The 26,058-nt window shown below is 39.5% G+C and overlaps 1 protein-coding gene across 3 annotated transcripts in view; it reads left to right on the top strand.

Moving 5' to 3' along the window:
- The window catches only part of TMEM87B (transmembrane protein 87B), a 49,977-nt gene extending 27,561 nt beyond the window's left edge, over positions 1–22,416 (top strand). For 2 of the 3 annotated variants that reach the window (XM_065929846.1, XM_065929848.1), the window contains exons 12-19: positions 2,750–2,859; positions 2,952–3,010; positions 4,207–4,310; positions 4,599–4,672; positions 11,819–11,892; positions 14,211–14,263; positions 17,705–17,735; positions 19,130–22,416. In XM_065929846.1, the coding sequence (XP_065785918.1) occupies positions 2,750–2,859; positions 2,952–3,010; positions 4,207–4,310; positions 4,599–4,672; positions 11,819–11,892; positions 14,211–14,263; positions 17,705–17,735; positions 19,130–19,189 (565 nt within the window). In that variant the 3' untranslated portion in view covers positions 19,190–22,416. Of the gene's footprint in view, positions 1–482; positions 555–2,749; positions 2,860–2,951; positions 3,011–4,206; positions 4,311–4,598; positions 4,673–11,818; positions 11,893–14,210; positions 14,264–17,704; positions 17,736–19,129 lie in introns of all 3 variants that reach the window. The other variant, XM_065929847.1, reaches the window with a different exon arrangement.
- The last annotated feature ends 3,642 nt before the right edge of the window (positions 22,417–26,058 follow it).

Genomic DNA, 26,058 nt, shown 5'->3' on the forward strand with positions numbered 1-26,058 from the left:
GGCGGGGAGATACAGAAAATAAGGGGAAAGATTTAGCTTGCTCAATTATTGATATTTTTAATAAAGATGTTAGAGATCAAAGTCGTAAAGATAATCCAGAAATTGAAATTCTCTTGGTTTGCATTTTATGGTGAGAGAAAAGGAAGTTCAACCTGAATTTCTGATGTCTGCTCTTAGATCGCTGTTTGGTAGTTTTCATTACTGAGAGGAAAAGTCCACTTTCTCTGTACACAGAGGTAGTGGGTTTCCTAAATGATTACCAATGGCAAGCAAAGAAGCAGGACCACATCCTGATAGAATCAAGTGCTAGAATCATGACCATGCTTCCTTTGCTTTCGATGAACCTAATCTAGCTGCTTCTGTAAGAATCTGATTTTACCTACAGTAATAGAAAAAGTAGCCTGAAGATGCTAAAAAGCTGTTGCCTCCTGCCTCTCTTTTCCTGCTTGTTTTATTTCTTTTGTTTTGCTCTTTTGCTGCAGGCAAATGATTCTGACCTTGTGCTTCTGGCCAGCCTCCCTCTGTCTCTTCTTGACTCTGGCTTGTGCTGGTGGATATCCTTTTCCAACCACGGCAGCAGCAAGGTGACTCTCCTGTCAGGATGGTGGGGCCTGCGTGCTTTCATTACTGCTTTAGTATTCGGTCTTGATTGTGTTTATTGAATAATGTGTATTTCCATCTCTGTAAGTCCTGACAGCAACCTTAATTGGTTGAATTGTGTTCTGATAGAAATTGATCTTCTGTTGCAACTTAATGGGTCATTTGTTGTTATTCATTCGCTAAATTGTGTCCAACTCTTTGCGACCCCATGGACTGCAGCACACCAGACTTCCCATCCTTCACCATCTCCCAGAGTTTGCTCAAATTCATGTCCATTGAATTGGTGATGCCATCCAACAATCTCATCCTCTGTCTCCCTCTTCTCCTCCTGCCCTCAGTCTTTCCCAATATCAGGGTCTTTTCCAATGAGTCAGCTCTTCGCATCAGTGGTAAAGAACTTGCCTGCAATGCAGGAGACACAGGTTTAATCCCTGGGTCAGGAAGATCCCCTGGAGGAAGGCATGGCAACCCACTCTAGTATTCTTGTTGGGAGAATCCCATGGACAGAGGAGCCTGGTAGGCTATGGGTCCTTGATATCGCAAAGAGTCAGACATGACTGAAGCGACAGAACACAGAAAAATTGAGAAGCACTTAGGTAGTTTTAGGGCTAAAATGAATTTTTTGATTAATGAAGTATCGGGAATTTAAAGAGGAGGCATAAATAAATCTAAAATGTGCCACTTCCATCCCCCTTTGCTCGGCTCTGTGATATATGTTCAGTGGGTCATCCCTGCACAGGGCTTGGTGGGCTGCAGAGAAAGCTGCTTATGTTTACAGAGCTCTGGCTTCATCACAGCCTCACTGCTGAGGAGCCAGTGGACAGGCCTCTCTGCTTCGTATCTGATGATGTCGCTGTTTACCTGAGTCCTGTGCTCCTGGAAGATAGCCATGCTTAAGACAGCCTCCACCCGTTCGTGTTTGGGAAAGGGCTTATTTACTGTTAACACCAAAAGCTGTCTTTCCCCATGGGACTTCAGTGAGATTTCCCAGGTGTTCCCTTGTTTACTTACAGCAAGGCCAGACTCAAACCTGTGTGTGTACCTATTGGCTAATCTGGACAAAATGTCAGACTGCACCAGACTGGCTAAGCCTTCTCCTTCCCCAGGTCCCTGAGCTTTCATCCACCCACAGCCCTCTTTCACAGCCCTTCCTGATTCCCTACAGGCCTCAAGGAAAGTCATAACCCTGAGCAACTGGCCCGTCAGGCCACCCCCTTCCCACACCCGACACTCTCGAGTCCTATTTACACCTCCTTACAAAAGCAGAGGGCTTCCCTGGTGGCTTAGTGGTGAAGAACCTGCCTGCCAATGCCAGAGATGCAGGTTTGATCCCTGGGTCGGGAAGATCCCCTGGAAAAGGAAATGGCAACCCACTCCAGCATTCTTTCCTGGAAAACCCCATGCGCAGAGGAGCCTGGCCGGCTATAGTCCATGGGATCGCATAAGAGTCGGACACGACTTGGCGACTAAGCAACAACAGTAATAAAAGCAAAGCTCTTCCCTGCCTGACCTTTGGGACGCCCACAGATCTTACAGTCAGAATATTCTCCATATTGCAGTAATCTCTTGAATAAAGTCTTACCTAAGTCCAGATTTGTTTTACTTGATATATTTCATTTTTTTTTTTATTTATAAAATGGAATTGATAGATGACTTAACTTCTTAATTATGATCATTCAGAGGGTAGAATGAGAATAGACCAGAAACAAAAAAATAAGAAAGAAACAGAGACAGAAAACCACAAGCCAAGTGGCATGTCCTGATGGCATCTGAAAAGTGCGTCTGGCCCAAGGGGGACCTAGCGTTTAGTCTGTGTCCTGCTCTGTCCTGTGTTTCGAGAACTTGGCGTTGAAGGAACACAACACAGGTCTTGTCCCTTACATTCTTTTTCCTTGAAGTTTGTTTACTTAGTTCAGACAGTGGTAAATTGTACAACAAAATCTGTAATAAAATTGCTATTGTGATTATACATTAGTGGAAAAGACATTTTCTGTGTTTTTATTAGTTTTAAATTATAGGAACTCTGTGTAGCAGTAGTTTTGGAAATGTAGCAGAAGATTCTTATTTCGTTTTTTACTCTTTTTTTTTTTTCGTTTTTTAATCTTAACTATGTATTTTTATTTAAAATTTTTCCCTTAACTCTTTTTCACATTTTTATAAGTTTGGCACAAACTATGAAGACTCTCAGGCTAAGAAAGAACACAGTAAAATTTTCTTTATACAGGCACTTTACAAATACCCTGATCTTTGCCATACTGGGTAAGTTATCTGATTTTTCTTTTATAATAAATTATTTTAGTATTGTATATGCTCCTTCAGAGGTTGACTTTTTTTTTTTTGGTGTGTTTCAGCATCTGTAGTGTTTATGGTGTGGACAACTAAGACATTTAGGTTTGCAAAATGTCAATCAGTAAGTATAATCTTCCTTTGTAAATAATTTTCACTTTTAACTGTACTGTTGTATTTTGTGTAAGTTTGAAGAGTTTAGTTTGTGTTTGTAGACCAAGACAAGTGTAGTGGAGATATTCCATTTACTTGGAATTATTTTGTGCAGGATTAGAAAAACATTTGTCTCCTTTAAACGAGTCTGAAACAAAGTTCCTCCTAAATCTCCATTTCCAATTACGCCCTTTTCTCAGCTTCTTTTGTTGTATTCTGAAAAGGAATCCTCTCCCTGAATAGTCCAAGGTAACAGGAAATCGTTTTCTTCCAGCTCATAGTATGATTGGGTGGCTTTGTATCTAAGTGAGATTCTAAATCTTAAGCTTGACTTATTTCTAGGATTTTGTACGTGTTTATAGTATACTCATCATGAACATTCAGGAGTATTCTCCTTGGATTCTCTAGTTAGAAGATATATTTCTTGGACTGAAAATATATTGATTTGGAAATAGCCTCTGGTTCTATGTTGGTTGTTGTTCAGTCGCCAAATCTGACTCTGCGACCCGATGGACTTGCAGCATGCCCGGCTTCCCTGTCCTTCGCCATCTTTGAGAGTTTGCGCACACTCATGCCCTTTGAGTCGATGCTGCCATCCAACCATCTCATCTTCCAGTGCTGTCTTTCTCCTGCCCTCATTCTTCCCCAGCCTCAGGGTCTTTTCCAGTGAATCACCTCTTCCAATCAGGTGGCCAAAGTATTGGAGCTTCAGCTTCATGAGTCCTTCCAATGAATATTCAGGGTTGATTTCCTTTAGGATTGACTGGCTTGATCTCCTTGCTAGTTCTATATAATTATAAAGAGCCCTGTGAAAACCCTGAACTTTTGCTGCCTTAAGGAAAATTTCATGAGAGAAGAAAGTCTTCTTGTCTAGAAAATAAATTAATTGACCTTTGAAGGCCTTTTCAGCTCTAATTCTTTTCATGATGCTGCTTAATTTGTTAGGGTTTTATTCATTGGATTGATTATGAGGCTCAACTAAGCTTTAATATGGATTTTAAGATAGAATTTCTTAGTTTTTAGGTTTCTTGAAAAAACATCTGCTCATTTTTTTGGAAGACTTACTGGTTAGAAGGATTTCATTAGTACTTGTCATTATATACTATTTCAGTGGGAAATCTGTTTATCAAAAATTAACTTTTCCTGTTTGAATCATCCTTGTTATAGGATTGGATGGAACGCTGGGTTGATGATGCATTTTGGAGCTTCCTTTTCTCACTTATTCTTATTGTAATAATGTTTTTGTGGAGACCATCAGCAAATAATCAGAGGTACCTTACATAGTTGGGCAAGGATTTTGTTCATCTTCTGCTACAATGTTAGAAAAGCATTTATAGAAACAAGAGAAGTAGTCATTGCTGTTAAGAGGTATACAGTCAGGTGGGGAGACAAATATAACAAAAGGAAGACAGTGAAAGAAGAGAGATATAAAGGGGGAAGAAAGGGGTCTCCCCACAGGAAGAGGGAAGAGCGGTCCCTGGAATAACTGTTTCGGGTATAAACTGAACATTGAACAGGTTTAAATACACTAGTAAAACTACTCCTTGTTTTTTATTTAGATATGCCTTCATGCCTTTAATAGATGATTCTGATGATGAAATTGAAGAATTCATGGTAACATCTGAAAATTTAAGTGAGTGATATGTTTTCTTACTAAATAACCACTGTATCTGTTGTAACAAAGAAATATTGTGTCTCTACCTGTGATGCAAGGTCAGCAACATTTTTTTTCCTGTAAAATATTTTTAAGGCTGTATCTGAGGAAAGCTCTGTCACAGTAGACAGTCACAAGAAGAAGAGTCAGTGATGAAATTTTCCAGATTGTTAATGTAGTTGGAGCTTTTGTTTGCTTTTCATGTCTCAGTATTGAAGTCAGTACACTTGTTTTCCACAAGACTGATTTGGTATATATTGTACTTAGCTCCCAAATAATATTGATCTTCTTAATGATGATTGCTAAATTTTTCACAGCAGAGATATTAAAATTCAGTGTGTTGGTTCTGGCTCCAATAATGATGGAATGAATTGTATTGGATAGTCTTCCTGCTGATAGCTAGAATAAACTCTGGACAGAATTTTTTTTTAATTAATTATTTAAAGGCACTGGAGAGCAATGAAAGGCAGGCAGAAACTGGAGGAACTTTCACTGTTGAAAGAAAAGAGCCGCACTTAATAAGTTCCACATTTATAGAGCTTTTGTCCAGAGTGTGTGCCCAGTCAATGAGACAGGCTAGAGCTCAAGCTGATAGGCGTAATCTCACTGATGCAAGGAGTTGGGGAGTAAAGCTTGGGGCTGTAAGAATGCCTGGAAATTGAGAGAAGAAATCCAGAAAAGAGAGCCACAAAGGAAGAAATTCCACAGTCTTTAAAAAATCTCTCTAATCTTGTCTGATGCCTGAAAGGGGCATTGAGACTCCAAAAGGCAAGGGGGAAAAACAATAGCTGTTTGGCTAAGAAGCAGAACAGAAATTTCAGCACATGCCCACTGCAGTTTGAAATTCAAATATCAACAAGTTAAAGTGCTTGGGTAAACCCCTTGGGCTTTCCATTAAAACCCCAGAAGGGCTACTCCTTAGAAATAAAGACCACACAGTCTGGGACCACTGAAATTTACCCTAGGACTAGAGCTAAACTGAAATAAACCCCAGTAAAATCTGAAAGCATGTCCCCCAAAGATTAAAGTGATCCAGCCATAATCTGAATGCCTTCTGGGACAAAACACTTCTCAGAGATAAGGGAGTCCAGAATCTATAAGATACCATTCTCAATATCCCATATACAATGATAAATTACTAGACAGGGAATGAAACTGGAAACTGTGACCCATAGTTAAGGGAGAAATCAGTCAATAGTGATCTAGAAATGGCCCAGATGTTACAATTAACAAGAAAGACTTTAAAAATAATTGTTATAAATATGTTAAAGAATCTGTGGTGCTTTCAAACTGTGGTGCTGGTGAACACTATTGAGAGTTCCTTGGATAGCAAAGAGATCCAACCAGTCCATCCTAAAGGAAATCAACTCTGAATATTCATTGGAAGGACTGATGCTGAAGCTGAGGGTCCAGTACTTTGGCCACCTGATGCAAAGAGCTGACTCATTGGAAAAGACCCTGATGCTGGAAAAGATTGAGGGCAAGAGGAGAAGGGGGTGACAGAAGATTAGATGGTTGGATGGCATCACTGTTTCAATGGACGTGAGTTAGAGAAAACTCTGGCAGATGGTGAAGGATAGGGAAGCCTGGCGTGCTACAGTCTATGGGGTCACAAAGAGTCGGACACAACTTATCGACTGAACAACAACAACATAGAATCTATAGGAATAGATTGGTGAAGGCAAGAGAAATTTCAGGAGAAAAGAAGAGGAACCAAATAAAAATACTAAGTATAGAATATTGGAAAGAAAGTGGAAGTGAAGTCACTCAGTTGTGTCTGACTCTTTGTAACCCTGTGGACTGTGGCCCCCCAGGCTCCTCTGTCCATGGTATTCTCCAGGCAAGAATACTGGAGTGGGTTGCCATTTCCTTCTCCAGGGGATCTTCCTGACCCAGGGACTGAACCCGGGTCTCCCGCGTTGCAAGCAGACGCTTTACCCTCTGAGCCACCAGGGAAGCAGAATATCTGAAGTAAATTCATGAAATAGGATTAACAGTAGACCAGTAAATTGGATACAGCCAAGTAATAGTGAGCATTTGTAGACAAAGCAAAAGAAATTTTTCAAGCTGGAAACCAGAGACAAAAGGCTAGAAACAAGTGAACTGATCTGTGACCAGAAAGACAGTATTAAGCAGTCTGACAGGTACATAGTTGAGCTCTAGAAGAGGAAGAGAGAATGAGGCATAAAGAATATTTGAAAAAATGTTGGCCGGAAAATTTCCAAAGTTGATGAAGAAACAAAAATGAACTGACTGAAGGAGAAGCACTGAAGATGGCGCCCACGCGGGGAATGTCAGGCCGTGCTGTCTCAGAGGCCTTGAAAAGCCGGCTGCTGTCTGCGGCAGGGATATAGCGCGGGGCTCAGCATGGCAGACATGAGGTGAGCGAGATCAGCGTTGTATTACAGTTCTTAGTAACGTAGTAAAGCAGGTTGCGGTTTGAATAGTAAGGCAAAATAGACTTAAGTAACCTACTTTGATAATTAAAATAAATGCAAGTGGGCTAGATACTCAATAGGAAGAGATTGTCAGATTGTTAAAAAAATATATGAAACTCAGCTGTGTGATGTTTACAAGAGACACCTCAAAAATGTCACAGAAAGGTTAAAAGTATGGAAAAAGATAAACCATGAAAACACTAAGCTTTGGAAAGCTAGTGTGGCTGTGTGGTGTCACTTCTTTATGATAAAACGATGAAATTATCAAGGAGACATAGTAGTCCTAAATATATATATATCCAATGACAATTCTATCACATTTTGGTTCATGAATTTTGAAGCTCTAAAGAAAGATACAAATAAGTTGATATTTTAACACTTCCTCTTCAGTGATTAATAAGACATGAATACATATGTGTAACAATGTACAAGAACTGAATAAGGCCATTGACCTTATTGATTTGATTGATATTTATAGACCATTACATTTAGCAACTGAAGAATAAGTGTTCAAGTCTGCATTACATAAAATAACCCATGTGAGTGACTGTTAAAAATGTCTCCACATATTTCAGTGGTTGCAATCACAGAGTGTGTTTATTGTCACAATGATTAAGTTAGATGTGTAACAGTATATCTACAAAATAATCAAATGTTTAGAAATTAAATGATACATTTCTAAGTAACTCATGGATCGAAGGAATAATAAAAAGTATTTCATAATAAATGATAATAAAAGCATAACATCACATTTTATAGGATGCAACTAAACCAATTTGTAGAAAATTAATAGCTCTAAGTGTCTATATTACCAAGGAAAAAAAACGGCATATAAAATCAGTGATGATATGTTTCCATCTTGAGAAGCTAGTAAAACAGTGATAAATTAAACTGGAGTAGTTAGAAGGAAGGAAATAATAAAGTTAACTGTCTACATCAGTGAAATAGAAAACAGGGAAAGAGAGAAAATCAACAAAGCCAAATGTAGTTTCTTTTAGAAAAGATTAATAAAAATGGATTAGCCTCTAGGTAATCTAAACCAGAAATAGAGACCAACAATATAGCAAGACAAATTTCCAACATTGGAAAAATAGATAAGACATTATTACAGTAAGAAAGTAGGTAAGGGGATATTATGAAGAAATTGGGCATTTGGATAAAATGAACAAATTCCTTGAAAAATACACTTGAAAAATTCCTTGAAAAATAAACTCCAAAGTATTGGAGTTTCAGCTTCAACATCAGTCCTTCCAATGAACACCCAGGACTGATCTTTAGGATGGACTGGTTGGACCTCCTTGCTGTCCAAGGGACTCTCAAGAGTCTTCTCCAACACCACAGTTCAAAAGCATCAGTCCTTCAGCACTCAGCTTTCTTTATGGTCCAACTCTCCCATCTATACATGACTACTGGAAAAACCATAGCCTTGACTAGATGAACCTTTGTTGACAAAGTAATGTCTCTGCTTTTTAATATGCTGTCTAGGTTGGTCATAACTTTTCTTCCAAGGAGCAAGTGTCTTTTAATTTCATGGCTGCAGTGATTTTGGAGCCCCCAAAATAAAGTCTGTCACTGTTTCTTCTGTTTCCCCATCTATTTGCATTGGTAAATGCAATATTTACCTAATCTAACCCTATGCCACTAAATTGAAATAGCCGTTTATCTCTTAAGGAAATTGGATTGAAGTTTAAAATCTTCCCATAAAGCACCAGACCCAAATGACTTAACTAATCTTCAGATACTTAAGGAAGAAATATCCTATTCTTACACAAATTCTTCAGAATATAAAGACAGTAAGAATACTTCCTAATGTATTTTATGAGGCCGGCACAACTCAAATGCCAAAATCTAACAAAGACAAAAAAGCAAAAGTACAGACCAATATCACTCATGAGTAGAGACATCATATTTCTTTAAAAACATGAGTAAATAAAATCTAGCACAGTATTGAAAGGTCACTATTGTCAAGTGGACTTTACTCCAGAGTTGCAAGGCTGTTTTAACTTTTGGAAATCAATCAATGTAATTCATGTAAAGAATAAGGAAGTAAAATGACATAATTATCTCAATAGGTACAGAAAGACGTATCACAGAGTTTCAGTGATACCTATTCATTTTTTTTTTATATAAAAGCAACCCATTTAGGAAACAAATTACAGAACAGTATGAAAAAACTCCACGCCTGAAATCATACTTAGTGGTGAAATGGTGAATTTTCTCCCAAGACTGGAGACCAGGTACAAAGATAACTGCTCATCACTTTGACTCAGCTTCAGAGCAGGAGGTCCCAGCTGGTGCAGAAAGGCAAAGCCCACAAACCAGCCCGAAGAATACAAAAGGCATAAAGTGTGGAAAGAAGGAAATCTGTTTGTATTGGTAGACAGCAAGGTTATGTATGTAGAAAATCCTAAGAAATCTATAGAAAAAGAAAAAACGCGGTAGAACTAATAACTGAATAAAACAGAGTCATAAGATGTATGTCCAATACACAGAAATTAGTTGTTTTTTTTTGCATACCAACTGGAAATAATTTTAAAATGAAATTTAAAATATGATTTACAATAGCTTCAAAAATAAAATATTTAAGAATAAATTTAATGGAAAAAATGTGCAAAACTGCACTGAAGAATACAAAACAACGCCAAGAGAAATTATAGAATAGTTAAATGTAGAGCTTTAACATGCTTGTGCATTGTAGCTCAATATTATTAACCCATCCCTTCCCTAATTCATATGTGTAATAGATTCAGTACAATCCCAATTGTAAGTCTAGCTAACTTAAAAAAAAATGGTTAAGCAGATTTAAAATATGTTTTTGTTGTCATGTCTAACTCTGCAACCCCATGGCCTGTAGCCTGCCAGGCTCCTCTATTCATGGGATTTCCCTGGCAGAATGCTGGAGTAGGTTGCCATTTCCTTTTCCAGGGAATCTTCCCGACCCAAGGATTGAACCTGTGTCTCCTGCATTGGCAGGCGGATTCTTTACCACTGAGCCACCACAGAAGCCCTTTAAAATATATATGGAAATACAAAAGATCTGGAAGAGCCTAACCGTGCTTGTAGTTACAGCGTAGATCTTGAATCAGTATGCTAAGTGAAAGAAACAAATTATGAAAGATTGTATGTTATATGATGCTCTTTACGTGAAAAGTCCAGAATAGATCAATCTATGGAGATGGAAAATAGATTAGTGTCTGCTAGGGGCTGGTGGAAGGAGTGAGTTGAGAGTGACTGCTAATGGGTATGGGAGATGGTGATGTAAAGCTTCTGAAATTAATAGTGGTGATGATTGCATAATTCTGTAACTGTCCTGAAATCCACAGATGGGTATCCTTCAAAATGGTACATTTTATGGTGTGGGAATTACATCTAAATAAAATGAAATTAATGGACTTACTCTGATTTCAAGACAAAAATTTCAAGTTATACTAATCAAGACAGTATGGTATTGGCAGAATGATAGAGATATATCAGAGTATAGAAATAAAGTCCAAGAAATAAATTAATAAATAGAAAGTTAAATTTCAGAAAACTTAAGAGTCCAGAAATAAATCAGCACATATTGTTCAGTGAATTTTGTTGTTGCTTCAGATTGTTTTACCAATACAATAACACTTTGAAGAATGTACTTTTCAATCAGTTCAGTCGTGTCCAATTCTTTGTGAACCCATGGACTGCAGCATGCCAGGCCCTCTGTCCTCAACCAACTCCCGGAGTTTACTCAAACTCTGTCCGTTGAGTTGGTGATGCCATCCAACCATCTCATCTTCTGTCATCCCGTTCTCCTCCTGCCCTCAATCTTTCCCAGCATCAGGGTCTTTTCCAGTGAGTCAGCTCTTCACATCAGGTGGCCAAAGTATTGGAGTTTCAGCTTCAACATCAGTCCTTCCAATGAACACCCAGGACTGATCTTTAGGATGGACTGGTTGGATCTCCTTGCAGTCCAAGGGACTCTCAAGAGTCTTCTCCAACACCACAGTTCAAAAGCATCAGTCCTTCAGCACTCAGCTTTCTTTATGGTCCAACTCTCCCATCTATACATGACTACTGGAAAAACCATAGCCTTGACTAGATGGACCTTTGTTGACAAAGTAATGTCTCTGCTTTTTAATATGCTATCTAGGTTGGTCATAACTTTTCTTCCAAGGAGCAAGTGTCTTTTAATTTCATGGCTGCAGTGATTTTGGAGCCCCCAAAATAAAGTCTGTCACTGTTTCTTCTGTTTCCCCATCTATTTGCCATGAAGTAATGGGACTGGATGCCATGATCTTTGTTTTCTGAATGTTGAGCTGTAAGCCAACTTTTTCACTCTCCCCTTTCACTTTCATCAAGAGGCTCTTTAGTTCCTCTTCACTTTCTGTCATAAGGGTGGTGTCATCTGCATATCTGAAGTTATTGATATTTCTCCCGGCAATCTTGATTTCCAGCTTGTGCTTCCTCCAGTTGAGCATTTCTCACAATGTACTCTGCATATAAGTTAAATAAACAGGGTGACAATATACACCCTTGACATTTTCCTTTCCTGATTTGGAACCAGTTTGTTGTCTTTTACTAGTGCCAAATTAAGTCCAATATAATAGGTTTTTGAAATTAGAAGTCTCTTTATAGAGTTGTTAAATGTGAGGCTATGAAGGAAAATGTTATTATTTTATAATTTTATGTATTTCTATAATGTTTCTCATTACAGCTGAAGGAATAAAATTAAGAGCCTCAAAAACAGTTTCCAATGGAACAGCTAAACCTGCTGCTTCTGATAATTTTGTGAGTATAATATATATTTAACAGTCTTTAATACTTTAGAAGTCTGTATGAATGTTGCATTCATTGACCCTTCAGAGAACATTTTTACTAGGTTTTTTTGTATGAAAGTAAATGTTACCAAGTAGTGGTACTAGTTAAGTCTGACAACTGCTGTAAACCCTCACTTTTCTTTACATAATTTTATTTGTTTGTTTTCGCCTGTACTGGCTCTTGGTTGCTGCTCAGACTTTTCTCCAATTGCAGTGGTGGCGGTGTCCAGGCTTCTCTTGTTGCGGAGCATGAGCTCTAGGCACATGGGCTTCGGTGGTCTCCGGGCTCCGGGTCTCCAGAGGGCAGGCTTAATAGTTGTGGTACATGGGCTTAGTTGCTCCATGCCATGTGGGGTCTGCCTGGATCATGGATTAACCCATGTCTCCTGCACTGGCCGGTGGATTCTTTACCTCTGTGCCACCAGGGAAGCCCCTTGCTTCTCATGTGTTGTCTTTGGACCAGAATTTCACGCGTATACCAGACCTACTGAATCTAAATCTACTTTTTAACAGAGTTCCATTGATGAGTCACATGCATATTAAAGCTCGAGATGCTTTGTTTCAGTAAAAGTTGTGTTAATTTTTCAGCATTTTTAAGTGATCTTTGAAGCCATTTCAGATGATGTTTATCTGTTGGAGAAGGACTGTTAAACCACATAAGCTTGAATAAAATGGTAAAATGTAGGGTAGAAATGAGTTTTAAAATGTTTAATGCATATTATTTATGCATAAAGTGGTAGTTATGAAAGTAATTAAACAAAATGGAAATGCCTATCATACAGTTTTATATTTGGCTTTCTTACCTCTGTTGTGGTTAATAAAGTGTAAAAATTTATGTACACACCTAAGTTCTGACAGGATGGATGGTGTATGCAGCAGTTTCATTTGTTGGTTTTGGTAACTTCTCTTGATTTTTATTTTTGGTAATTAGTAATTCTTTAAAGTGTGTTCTTTGAATAGTTTTATGGTAATTTAACTAAACTTTAAAAGTACGAGAGTTTTGGGACCTCCCTGGCGACCCAGTGGTTGACTGTGCCTCCACTGTAGGGAACACAGGTTCTATCCCTGGTCAGGGAACTAAGATCCCACTTGCTGCATGGTCAAACAAGTGAAGATAAAGTACAACAGTTTTAGTTATCTGCTGTTAGAACTGTTAAACCTTCAGCTTGCTAAGAAATTTTCCTCTTATTTTAGAGATTTGTCTCAGTTTATTTTGAAGCTCCATTTTTGCACGTATAGCAAGGGAAAATGCTTTCATTTCTCGAAATTATGTAGCCAGCCCTTGATCAGAAGTTTGGAACCTTGTCTTTTCTTGATCAGCTTATTTCTTACTGAGATTCACTCAGAGAATTGGGTTCCTATTAGTACTGGCTCAGTTGCTTTTTCTTTTTCTCTAGGTAAGCAAAATATCTTTACTGCTAGAACCAGAGGATTCCATATAGCAAATTGGATTTATTTTACATTGTAAACCAAAATATTCAGTATACCTTTTATTTTTCTTACTCTCAGTAAAATGACTATGAGCATGTTTTCTGTAGAAAAAAAATGTAGATAGCCTAAGTGAAAGTGTCAGTTGCTCAGTCATGTCTGACTCTTTGCAACCCCATGGGCTGTAGCCCACTAGGCTCCTCGTCTGTGGAATTCTCCAGGCAAGAATACTGGAGTGGGCAACCATTCCTTTCTCCAGGGGATCTTCCAGAGCCAGGGATCGAACCTGGGTCTCCTGCACTGCGGGCAGATTCTTTACCATCTGAGCCACCAGGGAAGCCCCCAAACTGACTCGCTTTGGTTTTCTTTTCTCCTGTAGAGAAATGACCATTAAACACAAACAATTGGAATAAATAGGGTTTTATAAAGTTAGAATATCTCTACCATCATCTTTTACTTTTGAAAAATTATAAACTCATGATATAAAATGAGTACATTAGGCGTGATGAATGCTGGAAGCAAAACAATGAATACAAATCAGTATTCATGCTGTTTCTTATCTTATAAATCAACTGTTTATTTTTACTGTGATTTTTCAAGACAAAAAAATAATACCTTTGTATCTAACTAAAACCAGAGAATTGCAAAAATCCAAAGTCCAAATGTTTGTTTGACTATTTAAGAAAATTCTGGCATAGTTTATGTGTGGCATGAGTGAAGTTCTTAGGCTATGTAGAAACTAAAAGAATGTCGTGCATTTAAATGTAAATGCTTAAATTATATATATATATGTAATATTTCAGAATTCTGCTTCCAGGCATTATTCAGCAAATGCTAATATGTAAATGTTTATTTCTACAGGGTGAAGATTTGAAGTGGGTGGAGGAAAATATTCCCTCTTCATTCACAGATGTGTAAATATCCTCTGTTAAAGTTTGAACCTAACATTTAGGCTGTCCTATAAAGGGATAATTTTCGTACTTTTTTATGTGTTTTTAAGCCTCTCTCCTCTGTATGTTTCTATAGGCCTCCATCACTAGTGATGGACAGATCAACTTCATGTTGAAATGCAAAGAAAACATTGCCCTGCCTTGGTCTGTCTCCTTCCTTTTTAGTGTACAACACCTCTTAATACTCCTGCCCATAACCAACTCCTTTTTTTTTTTTTAATTTTTTTATTTTTTTATTTTTATTTTTTTAAAATTTTTATTTTTCAGTGGGTTTTGTCATACATTGATATGAATCAGCCATAGAGTTACACGAATTCCCCATCCCAGTCTCCCATCCCACCTCCCTCTCCACCCGATTCCTCTGGATCTTCCCAGCCCAACAGGCCCGAGCACTTGACTCATGCCTCCCACCTGGGCTGGTGGTCTGTTTCACCACAGATAATATACATGCTGTTCTTTCGAAACATCCCACCCTCCCCTTCTCCCACAGAGTTCAAAAGTCTGTTCTGTACTTCTGCGTCTCTTCTTCTGCCCTGCATATAGGGCCATCATTACCATCTTTCTAAATTCCGTATATATGTGTTAGTATACTGTAATGTTCTTTATCTTTCTGGCTCACCTCACTCTGTATAATGGGCTCCAGTTTCATCCATCTCATTAGAACTGATTCAAATGAATTCTTTTTAACGGCTGAGTAATATTCCATGGTGTATATGTACCACAGCTTCCTTATCCATTCATCTGCTGATGGGCACCTAGGTTGCTTCCATGTCCTGGCTATTATAAACAGTGCTGCGATGAACATTGGGGTGCACGTGTCTCTTTCAGATCTGGATTCCTCAGTGTGTATGCCCAGAAGTGGTATTGCTGGGTCATATGGCAGTTCTATTTCCAGTTTTTTAAGAAATCTCCACACTGTTTTCCATAATGGCTGTACTAGTTTGCATTCCCACCAACAGTGTAAGAGGGTTCCCTTTTTCCACACCCTCTCCAACATTTATTGCTTGTAGACTTTTGGATAGCAGCCATCCTGACTGGCGTGTAATGGTACCTCATTGTGGTTTTGATTTGCATTTCTCTGATAGTGAGTGATGTTGAGCATCTTTTCATGTGTTTGTTAGCCATCTGTATGTCTTCTTTGGAGAAATGTCTGTTTAGTTCTTTGGCCCATTTTTTGATTGGGTCATTTATTTTTCTGGAATTGAGCTTCAGGAGTTGCTTGTATATTTTTGAGATTAATCCTTTGTCTGTTTCTTCATTTGCTATTATTTTCTCCCAATCTGAGAGCTTTTTTTTATATAAGTTTATTAGGATCAGAGTCATTTTTTTTCATTTGTTTTGTTTTGTTTTCATTTTATAATATGGAAAAGTTCAAACTTTTTTTAATTTAAACACATGTAACCATAATAACATGTAGAGTGGGAATGCTTTTGGAGGAGAAACATGAGCTTAGGAAAACCAGAGTGCAGAGGAAGCCTATTTGGGTTCCTCTTTGTCAGTGTCTATGGCCGCGGTCCCCGGCCACAGACTACTGTCTGTATCTAACTGCAGTCCTCGGGCCATGGACTGGTATTGGTCTGTGGCCTGTTAGCCACATGGCAGGAGGTGAGTGACGGGCAACTATGAGAAGCTTTATCTATATTTACAGCTGCTCCCCATCACTCACATTGCCTTCTGAGCTCTGCCTCCTATCAGATCAGTGGCGGCATAATGAACATAATATGCTTGAATCATCCCAAAACCATCCCCACCCTGGTCCATGGAAAAATTGTCTTCCCCAAAACCGGCCCCTGGGATTGGGGACCGCTGCTGTGTGACACATGAATTCCAGGTAGCTGTTTCCACAGTAGACAACAGGGTGGCCAGAGAGGATGTCCCCACATACTGTTTGTTCCTTTCCCTGCTCCCCTTTACTTCCTGTTTAGACCATCTCAGTGCTACCCAAAGTGCATGTGCTGCTTCCATAGGAAGTTAAGAAACTGGACTTCACGTCCAGGTGTATGTGAAGTCCTTTTATATGCTTCTGTAGGAGTGGAACAAAAGTTTTGCAAGTTATAGGACAATTCAAACAGATCATGAATAACCCATATGACCTAATGTGTTATCTGACATTCACATAATGTAAATTATGACTTTTCTGTATCTCTGATAAATGAGAAAGTTCAGCTTAGCATAGTTCACCTTCCGTTTCAGTGCAGTGATCCCATCTTAGTAAGTTCTAGGTGGTCATTTCCCTCACAGCAGGAACCGTTCTGGAGACACCTCGTGTTTCTCTAAATGAGGTGCCAAGCGCCCGGTGGGCTCTCTCCTTGGCCTCCAGGGTTCTGGTTCACATTTCCCTAAGGTAGTCGTCCCCTCGGGATTTTTCTTAACGGTACTATTCTGAGCCATCTAAGCGGCTTCTCCCGCACATCTCCGAGGCCCCCACTTCACCTTCTTCCGTCTCTAGCACGAGCTGCGCTGCCAGTAGCACCTTTTGGATTGTGCATTGATGAGACTTTCATGTTGAGACCTTTGGGCTCTCCCCCTCGCTGCTCCAGTGCACATCGAGGCCTACATTTATCTTTTCTTTTTATCTGTAGTATTCTCTTTCTGAACAGTTATGTTGTGTAATTTTTTCTGTTTCCAGTACCCTTCACAGATTTGTGTCCAGTCAAGAATACCAGTGACATAGGAATTAACTACTTGATTCTACAAGTACCACCTTTTGTAAATGTTCACTCATCCATCTTTTTAAAAATACGTGTGATTTTAATTATAATGGTGTCTGTTTAACATGCACATGATGATGTGACATACAGGTTCACAGTGAGAGGATGATTACACTCAAGCCTGTTGATCCCTGTTTCATTCTCAAAAAGGACATGACATGTGGGTTTTCAGATTAGATAGCACATCACTAATCAAGACATTTGTCCAGCTATTCAAAGGTAAAAATTACAGGGGCTTAAAAATAAAAATATAATTGGTTGCCCAAGTGTATAGCTCAATGCATTTTTAATATAAGCACACTCATGTAACCAGCACCCAGATACCAGATCAAAAGCTGGAACATCACTAGCACCCTAAAAACTATCTTGTTTTCCTCCCAAATCATGACCCCACTCTCCCAGAGCTAGTACCCTACTGGTGTCTGTAACTGTAGATTACTGGTGTTGGTTTTAACGACCTGATCCCTCAAAACTTCATACCCCTGCTGGAGGGCTCTGCAGAATTCCAGCCCGCTGATTTGGGGCATGTTAAGAACAGCAGTGCCGTATGTCTGCTGGTGACACCAGTAGTCATTTCTGTCAGCTGTGTCTTTCAGGAATGGGAATTGGTGGATCGTGGGATATGCTTATATTCAGCTTCTGTAGATTCACTGGCCTTTCAATAACTTTGTCGACTTTTTTTCTTTTATTTCAGAGCTCTTCCAGTGTTAGTGGATTCAGATGAGGTAAAATATTTTTCCTTGTGTCTTGGAGCTATTATTTTCACAAAGTAGAAATGAACCTCAGAAAGAAATTCTGAAAGTTACTTTTTAATATGATTACAAATTAAGCAGACCAAAAGACTCTGCATTGAGTTATGGGTGAAGTTTTGAGGAACTAGATCCTCATTTAAAACAGGAGCAAGATAACGTGTAATAATAATATTTATATATAATAAATGCTTACTGGTATAAGAGGAGGGACGAATCCTATTAAGTTTTGAGTCTGATTTTTTAACATCTTAAGATATAAGAGTTTAGAAGACTTCAAGATGGCAGTTTGTCCAAATTAATCCCTTATACTTATAGATATTTTCCTGCAGTAAATAGAGTTTCTAACTGATGTACATTTACAAAGTAGGAAATGTGAACAGACGATGTGGGTTAAGGAAGGTTTTTTGAGGGGGGGTTAGTTACGGGTCACCTGGATACTTCAGCACTCTCTCATACAGCAAATTCCCACTGGCTGTTTTACATATGTTGGTGTATATGTTTCCTTACTCTCTCCGTATACCCCCACCTTCTCCTTCTCCCACCCCGCCCACCCCTGTGTCCATAAATCTATTCTCTGGCTGGGGATTTGACCATAGTAGGATGGGAACTTCTAAGAAGGGTGCTGTGTACATAAACCTTGCTACAAAACCATTGCACTCGACCTATTTGCAGAATCAAGTAACTGTAAAGATGCAGACATAGAGAGCAGACTTGTGGACACAGTGGGAAAAGGAGAGGGTGGGATGAATTGAGGGAGCAGCGTTGAAACATATATCACCATATGTAAGAGAGACAGCCAGTGGGAATTTGCTATATAGCACAAGGAGTTCACCTTGGTGCTCTGTTGACAACCTCGAGTGGGGGATGGAGCGGGGTGGGGGAGGCAGTGGGGGGGCTCAGGAGGGAGGGCACGTACGTGTACCTGTGGTTGCTTCATGTTGATGTATGGCAGAGACCAACACAACATTGCAAAGCAACTATCTTCCAATAAAAAACAGTCAATAATTATGCCCCCCCCAAAAAAAACCTTTGGACTCCAGGATTTATAACTACAGACATATATACCATGGAATTACTCTTAAAGGGGCACTTGTGGTATTCATTTGATAAATGATTGATTTCTAATTTCAAAAATCCATAAACTGGTAAAGTCAGACAAATACCTGGATGATTATACTCCATAAGTAGAAGTCTGGATTATATGGTTTTTATTTTTTGTATCTAATATTTCTATGTATGTTGTGGCATGGAAGGCACAAAATTTTGACTACTTTATAGTGACTCTGTAGAGAATTGTGTTAGGTCTTGGAAAAAGCATCAACATTTTGGTGAATATCTACCCCCCTCCCCCGCTTTTTTTTTTAAAGGAAATTATGACCAGATCTGAAATGGCAGAAAAAATGTTCTCTTCCGAAAAAATAATGTGATGGAACCCATATAAATGAAACCTATGTAATGATGAAGGACTTCCTCAAGACTAAAAGAGAACTTTGTTTTGATATAGTGCAACAAGTTTTTATTGCATCATCTTGGAAATCTATGTATGAAAATTAACAATTCAGATGGTAGAAGGGTTCTGTAACCCTTTTTAAACTGACCCTTGAGTGCCAGTTTCATGTCCATTGATTTGCCTACTTGGCAATGATCTGAGAGAAGTATTATAATAAAGATAGATTCCCAACTACCCTTAGCTGATGGGTGGCAGACATGTGGAGTTGGGCATGTGGGTTCTCTCTCTTTTTTCCTGGAAAATATGAGAATTTAAAATAACTTACATTGCATCAACGTTCCTATTGTTCTGCTGAGCTTCAAAACAGTGATATGATTCTTCTGAGATGTGGTTAAAGCAGTGTCTCCATCTATTGGGTTTATAGTTATAAGTTACAATAATAATTCTCTTTGACTTTCATGCTGAAGTGATTTGGTAATGTTGAGTTGGCCAAAAAGTTCATTTGTTCCGTGAGACGTTACAGGAAAACCTGAACGAACTCTTTTGCCAACCCAGTAAGTGAAACTCGATTAATGTTGGAACATAAGGATGTATATATGGGTAGTCTTGCTCTGGGTGTGATGTGTGTGTGTGCACAGGTCTGTGCAAAGGCCTTGGGTGCAGCTCACTCCATGCACATCAAATCGTTGATCTCTGAGCTCAGGGGAACACAGTTCACGGAGAGAGAGGTCCCTTCTGAAAACCTGCTCCGCCTGTCCCCTCCCTTAGGCCAGGTGTGAATGTACTGCTGCTGAATCTGCAATGGGACAGGTGGGGTCACCTGGCCACGTGGTTCCACTGGAGCACTTCCTCCCAAGCAAGCTGGGAGGCTCACTACCAGTGAGCCTTGAGGAAACTAGAACCTTCTATATCATCCTAGCATGTTTGGTTTTGTAATAATACATGTATTTAACTGTATAGTAAGTATATCACTATTAATCTTGTAATTAATTTTTTAACCTTAAATGACCTTTTATACATTATTTTATTATATATGTAATGTGTGATTTGAAAATTTAGAAAAAATTTTTTTTTAATGCAGAGCATGCTAAACTTGAAAAGCCATTGGAAACAGTGCGATGGAAATGGTAGCTGTTTTGCTGCTTTCCTGACCAAAGATACAGGGCTAGTGGATATTTAGAATAGGAATTAAAGTTAGAATCTTCTGTGTCTTTCTTTGAAGGAGTTCTAACCTTGTGGAGTTGAGGATGACTTCAGAGTTTTTGATGAAGCAGCATCAAAGTCTTAACCAGTACAAACACTTGAATTATAACCTTCCTTTTTTTTTTTCTTTCCCATAGTGAAGCCACAGAACAAAATGGTTTCTTTCAAAAGCCTAACTTTTGAATTGGTTTGTCATTTACTCATTTCATAGGGGTTAGTTTAAAAAAAAAAGATTTCTAGTAGTAATGCCTCTTGAAAGGTACTTTCAGCTGTATTTTCAATAGTGAATATTGGACCCTGTTGTACTGAGAAAGGCGTGGCTTTCATCATGCTTTTGCTGTGGGATATCCTTCCCAAGAAAAGAATGTCTAACAATGTAGGTTCCCTTCCTTATTTCCGTTTCTGCCACAATAACAGACTCCACCAGAGGTGCTTCCCAGCGTTTATGTCCATTTTGACTGCGGTGTATATTTTGCCCTCAGCCCAGTTGTTTCAGAGCTGGAGGTGACCATTTCCTTCTTGTTCCTGACATTTGTATCTGATACCACTCCCCAGATTTTGAAGCAGATTGATCCCCAACTCACATGGCTCCAGTTGGATTTTGAAAGGCAGAGTCCTGGGCTTCCAGTCGCAGAGGTGGTGGGGTGTGAGTAGGGAGTCAGTGGGAAGTGTGCAGGGATGAGGGTAAACGCCTCCGACGTAACCTGGATGGTGCTGATGAAAACACTTCTTTCTGCATCTGGCAAGACAAGTAATGCTGTGCCTGTGTAGCTCAGCTGCGCGCCAGCATGTGGACTTCCCTCATCATCTCAGAAAGCAGTATTTTCTCCTGATAGCCTCCTCAGAAGTGTTTTCCAGAGGATATACACTGTCTGTCACCCTCAGTGGTCAGTGTGTTGTCTACTGATGACTCAGCCTGAATCAGGTATCAGAGAGCCGCCTTGGCCCCCTCACGTGGCCAGGAGGGGGCGCCCCAGAACTGTAGCCTTAGATCTTGTGAAGGACCCCCGGGGAGAAGTCACACTCAGGAACACTGTACAGCTCATCACCATTGCTTCTGCTCAAAGATTCCAGAAACTGGTGGCCAGGGTCTTTGAGGCTGCCACACCAATTTATTCTCAGGATGCCATCAGAGTGGGTCTCCCTATGATTGCAGGGATCTGAGGGTAAGAGTCCAGTTCTTTGTGTTTCTAGGCAAAATGCCTAAGTGTTCTTACTGTGCCATTTGTGTTAGATTTCTGTGATGTATGAAGTTGGCTTAAAAGGGAATTTTCATGTTTTAAGTTAGAGGAATATTAGTATCTGCTTTCAAGGAAAGTTTATTTCAAAAATAGGGAAAAATAGATGAATGTGTGAATTTTTTGAGCCCAAGAGATAAGATGTTCCTACACTTTTCCTGTGAAGAAAATATTTAAAATCTTTCACATATCCTATAGAGAGTACTAGACTTCCCCACTCTAACACAGTATATTTGCACTACTATAATGTGAAGACTGAAGATACAAAAGATGTACATGTGATTGATTTTTATATCTTTTTTAAAAAAGGGGTTTGAGTCTGCTGCACTAGACTATACATAACTGGTTTATGAGACATGTTATACTAGCTTTATAAGCCCCTAGTGTTGGAACTTGTGTCTTGGTATGATCAACAACATGTGATAAGCAATGCAAAACACCACGCCTTGTAAGAAAGAAGTTTAATGTATTGGTCAAAGTACTAAAGAATGTATTTAAGTGACAAAAGGAGATTTAAAGACATGTATATTATAACATAGGAGCTCAAGAAGAAACTTCTTTAGAACTAGGAAAGCATGTATTTGGGAAGAAAATTTAGGGGCTAAAGTTGTATATTTTTTATTTAAGAAATTAAATTATTGTATAATTTGGAAGACGTTGCTTTGAATGTAGCACAAAACTATTTCAAAGATTTTTATTTGAAAAAAACTGATGTATTTTTGTGCCTTAATATTTGTTCTGACAATAAAATGCTTTCTTGATATTTTGGATGATTGATTCTTGGTAATATCTATGAGTACTAAAATTATTAAAATCTACAGGAAATGTAGACTCTGATAGATAGTAGGACATAAACTTCTCAAAAGAGGAGGAACAGCTAACTAACGAACATGGACAAGTGTTCAACCTCAGTAGTGACAAACATGAAAGGAGAAATTTTTAAAAACCCAAATCGATATGTTTATACTATGAAGAATTTGTTACAGTTGTTTTGCTTTCAGTGTCTAAGGAAATGAGCACATCAATAGTGCCAGGCTCCTCTGTTCATGGGATTTCCCAGGCAAGAATACGGGAGTGGGTAGCCATTCCCTTCTCCAGGGGATCTTCCCGACCCAGGGATCAAACCCGTGTCTCCTGTCTCCTGCATTGCAGGCTGATTCATTACATTCTGAGCCACCAGGGAAGCCTGGCCTCTGCATAAAAATGTTTAGCATTATTTAAAGTAGAAGAAAAAATAAGCAAACTAAACATCACAATAGAATGGTTAAGGAATTACAGTTTAACCAGCTACTCTGCAACCATTACATTATGAAGACTATATAATAACATAGAAATGTACTTAGAAGAGATATGGCACTTGCCTTATGGCATTCGTTAAGAATCTGCCTGCCAATGCAAGGGACATGAGTTTGATCCCTGGTCCAGGAAGATCCTGCATGCCATGGAGCAACTAAGCCCACACTCCACAACTACTGAGCCTGTGAGCCGCAGCAAGAGAAGCCCCCGCTGTGAGGAGCCCGGGAGCACAGCTAGAGTGGGCCTCGAGCACCCCAGTGAAGAAAACCCGTGCACAGCAATGAAGACCCAGCACAGCCAAGAGATTTTCAAAAATATAAAGTTACATGTGGACTCATGTAAACACCAAGTAGAGAGAAGACTGACTGACAACAAATCACAGGGGTGCTTAGAGTGTTTAGGTTCAGCTAGGCTGTAAATAATTATTCAATTACATTTCAAGAGGCTAAGACAAAAAGTTAATTTCTCCTAACTTGTAGGATAGCTGCAGAGGTGAGCAGGGCAATCCTGCTCCACGCGATCCTTCGGGGGCCCAAGGTGTATTTTCATCCCGTGGGCCCACCATCTCCTGGGCCTGCCATCTGCATCCAGCCAGCAGAAGGGGAGAGCTGCTCCAGACCAGGGGTTTTATAGGGCAAAAGAGTGGTGCCCGTCACTGAGCACATTTCATCAGCAAAACTCGGGTCACAAAGCCACACCAAATCGCCAGGTGGACTGGAAAATGGCACGAGCCGAATGCCTGTTTGCTATTTTTTTTTTTAAATGATTTGTTTATTTTTTGTCTGCTTCCCTGGCGGCAGTGAGTGGGGGCCGCTCTCTAGCTGCAGCGCTTGGCTTTCTCACTGTGGCAGCTTCTCTTGTGGGGCACCAGCTCCAGGGCCTCCAGAGCTCAGCCTTAATAGTTGTGGCTCACCGGTTTACTTGCTTCGAGGCATGTGGGATCTTCCCGGATCAAGGATGGAAACTGTGTCTCCTGCGTTGGCAGGTGGATTCTTTTTCACTGAGCCACTTGGGAAGCCCTGGATCATCACATATATGTATCAAGATGTAAATTAAACATTCCACCTTTTGTGACCCAAAATGAAGGAAGGGAGAGGGAGGAAAGAAAGTCCCTAGTGCCCAGGCCTTCTCAAGACAGCTAAGGTTATTCTAAAAAATTCACCGGTGATTGTTGTACACGTTACAGAGAGCTCAAACAGAGACTCCTCCATACAAAATGCAGACACATTCTGAGGTTTATGTGTGCTAAAATGAAGTTACCTCGGGCTTCACTGGTGGCTCATTGGCAAAGAATCTACCTGCCATTGCGGGAGACCTGGGCTCAATCCCTCTTACAGGAAGACCCGACGTGCTGTGGAACAACTAAGCCCCTGAAACTACTGAACCTGAGTTCAGGGTTTAGGGTTAGCAGCCCCTAAATACCGAACCTGAGCTCCAGAGCCCAGGAGCCACAACTACTGAGCCCGTGAGCTGCAACTACCCCAGCCCGGGCATCTAGAGCCTCTGCTTCACAACCAGAGAGGCCACCGCAAAGAGAAGCCCCCCACTTGCCATAGTTAGAGAAAAGCCGGCACAGCAATGAAGACCCAGCACAGTCAAAAATTTAAAAAGCTAAAAAAAATGACATTACCCAAGGCACGTCCTATGCCCCTTCAGTGATAGTGGATTGACAGCTAAATTCCTACTAATATCACCTGGTATGGTACTGAATTCAGATGTAAATAATTTTGACAACAAGTCCTTTAAATCATTTTGGGAAAGTAATAAGAAGCTGTCAAAGAACCCTGGCGTGCTACAGTCCATTGGGTTGCAAAGAGTTGGACATGACTTAGCAACTAAACAACAACAAAATAAGAAACTGCGATGCAAGTTTCTGTACACGAATACTTTTAACCCTACCCAGCAGAATGTGCCAAACTGTCTCTGAAGAGGTCTAACCTCAACATTTTTGGTCTCTAATTCTTGCCTTTAAGAAATTTGTAAATTCACTTTTACTTACCAAATACCAACAGAGAGGCAGAATTTTAGTTTTAAAAAATGTACACTGAGTGCCACCATTGTGGCAAAAAAAAAAGGGACCAAGAAACAAGCAAACCTCCCTCTAAAAACTAAAACCCCTTCTCATTTTGGTATGTTTCTAGTCTCTTTCAGAATTAGAACTTGAAAGCTTGGAAGGGGGCTCTGTGCATTTTACAGATGAAAAAATGAGGAGCAATTGACTCCAGGTCCCTCTGGCCAGATTTTGCTTTTCTCAGCTCTGGATCCTCAGGGTCAGAGGGAGAGAAGTGTCACAGGAGGGTTGAACTGCACATCAAAACTCAAAATATACTTTCTATGATTTGTTTATCCCTTGCTTCCTCATTTTATATTACTGTATCATCTTTCAGTCTAACCTCCAAATTCTTATCTCAACATAAAGTCATAATACTGATTCTCTGCTTCTTCATTTGATAAGTGGACATTTCCTTGAGGCATAGTAGAGTCCAGAAAAGACAGTGTCTATAAATAATTTTGTTTTGGTTTTTTAAATTTAAATTTATTTTTAATTGGATATTTTATTTGTAACACTACTGAACATACTGATAAAATATTCAATCCTTAAGTTTTAATTTGCTTTTTTAAAAAATTAACTGGAGCATGAAGAAGCTGGACTTTTCACTAAGAAATTACTTTTTAAATAATGCATTTATGATTATAAAATGTATGTGTAGATTTCAAGTTCTGATAATGGGGAAGTACCTTCTTTTGACTGCCCAGACAACAACTCTAGATACAATTAAAATAACTGTGTTGGCAACATCAGAGAGAGGGAGGAGCAGGGACATACTGGAAATGCTATTCGATAAAGGGAATTGCACTGTGCATTGCCCGTTTTTATGGTTTTTACACTTGGAGCAGGCCACAGCGTGTCACGTGGAGATTAAACCCAGTTATAAAGCCTGAATCTTCCTGTTGCATTGGAAGATAGAAGAACCACAATAGCTGGAAAGGGAGAGGACTGTTGAACGAGAGAACCGAAGGAAGCGAGCACCACCTTCTGTGTGTGCTGCGCTCTGCTTAGCCGCTCAGTCGTGTCTGACTCTGCGACCCCAGGGACTGCAGCTTGTCG

This window comes from Muntiacus reevesi, chromosome 3 (genome assembly GCF_963930625.1).
Source record: "Muntiacus reevesi chromosome 3, mMunRee1.1, whole genome shotgun sequence".
In the NCBI taxonomy this organism is placed as follows: domain Eukaryota; kingdom Metazoa; phylum Chordata; class Mammalia; order Artiodactyla; family Cervidae; genus Muntiacus; species Muntiacus reevesi.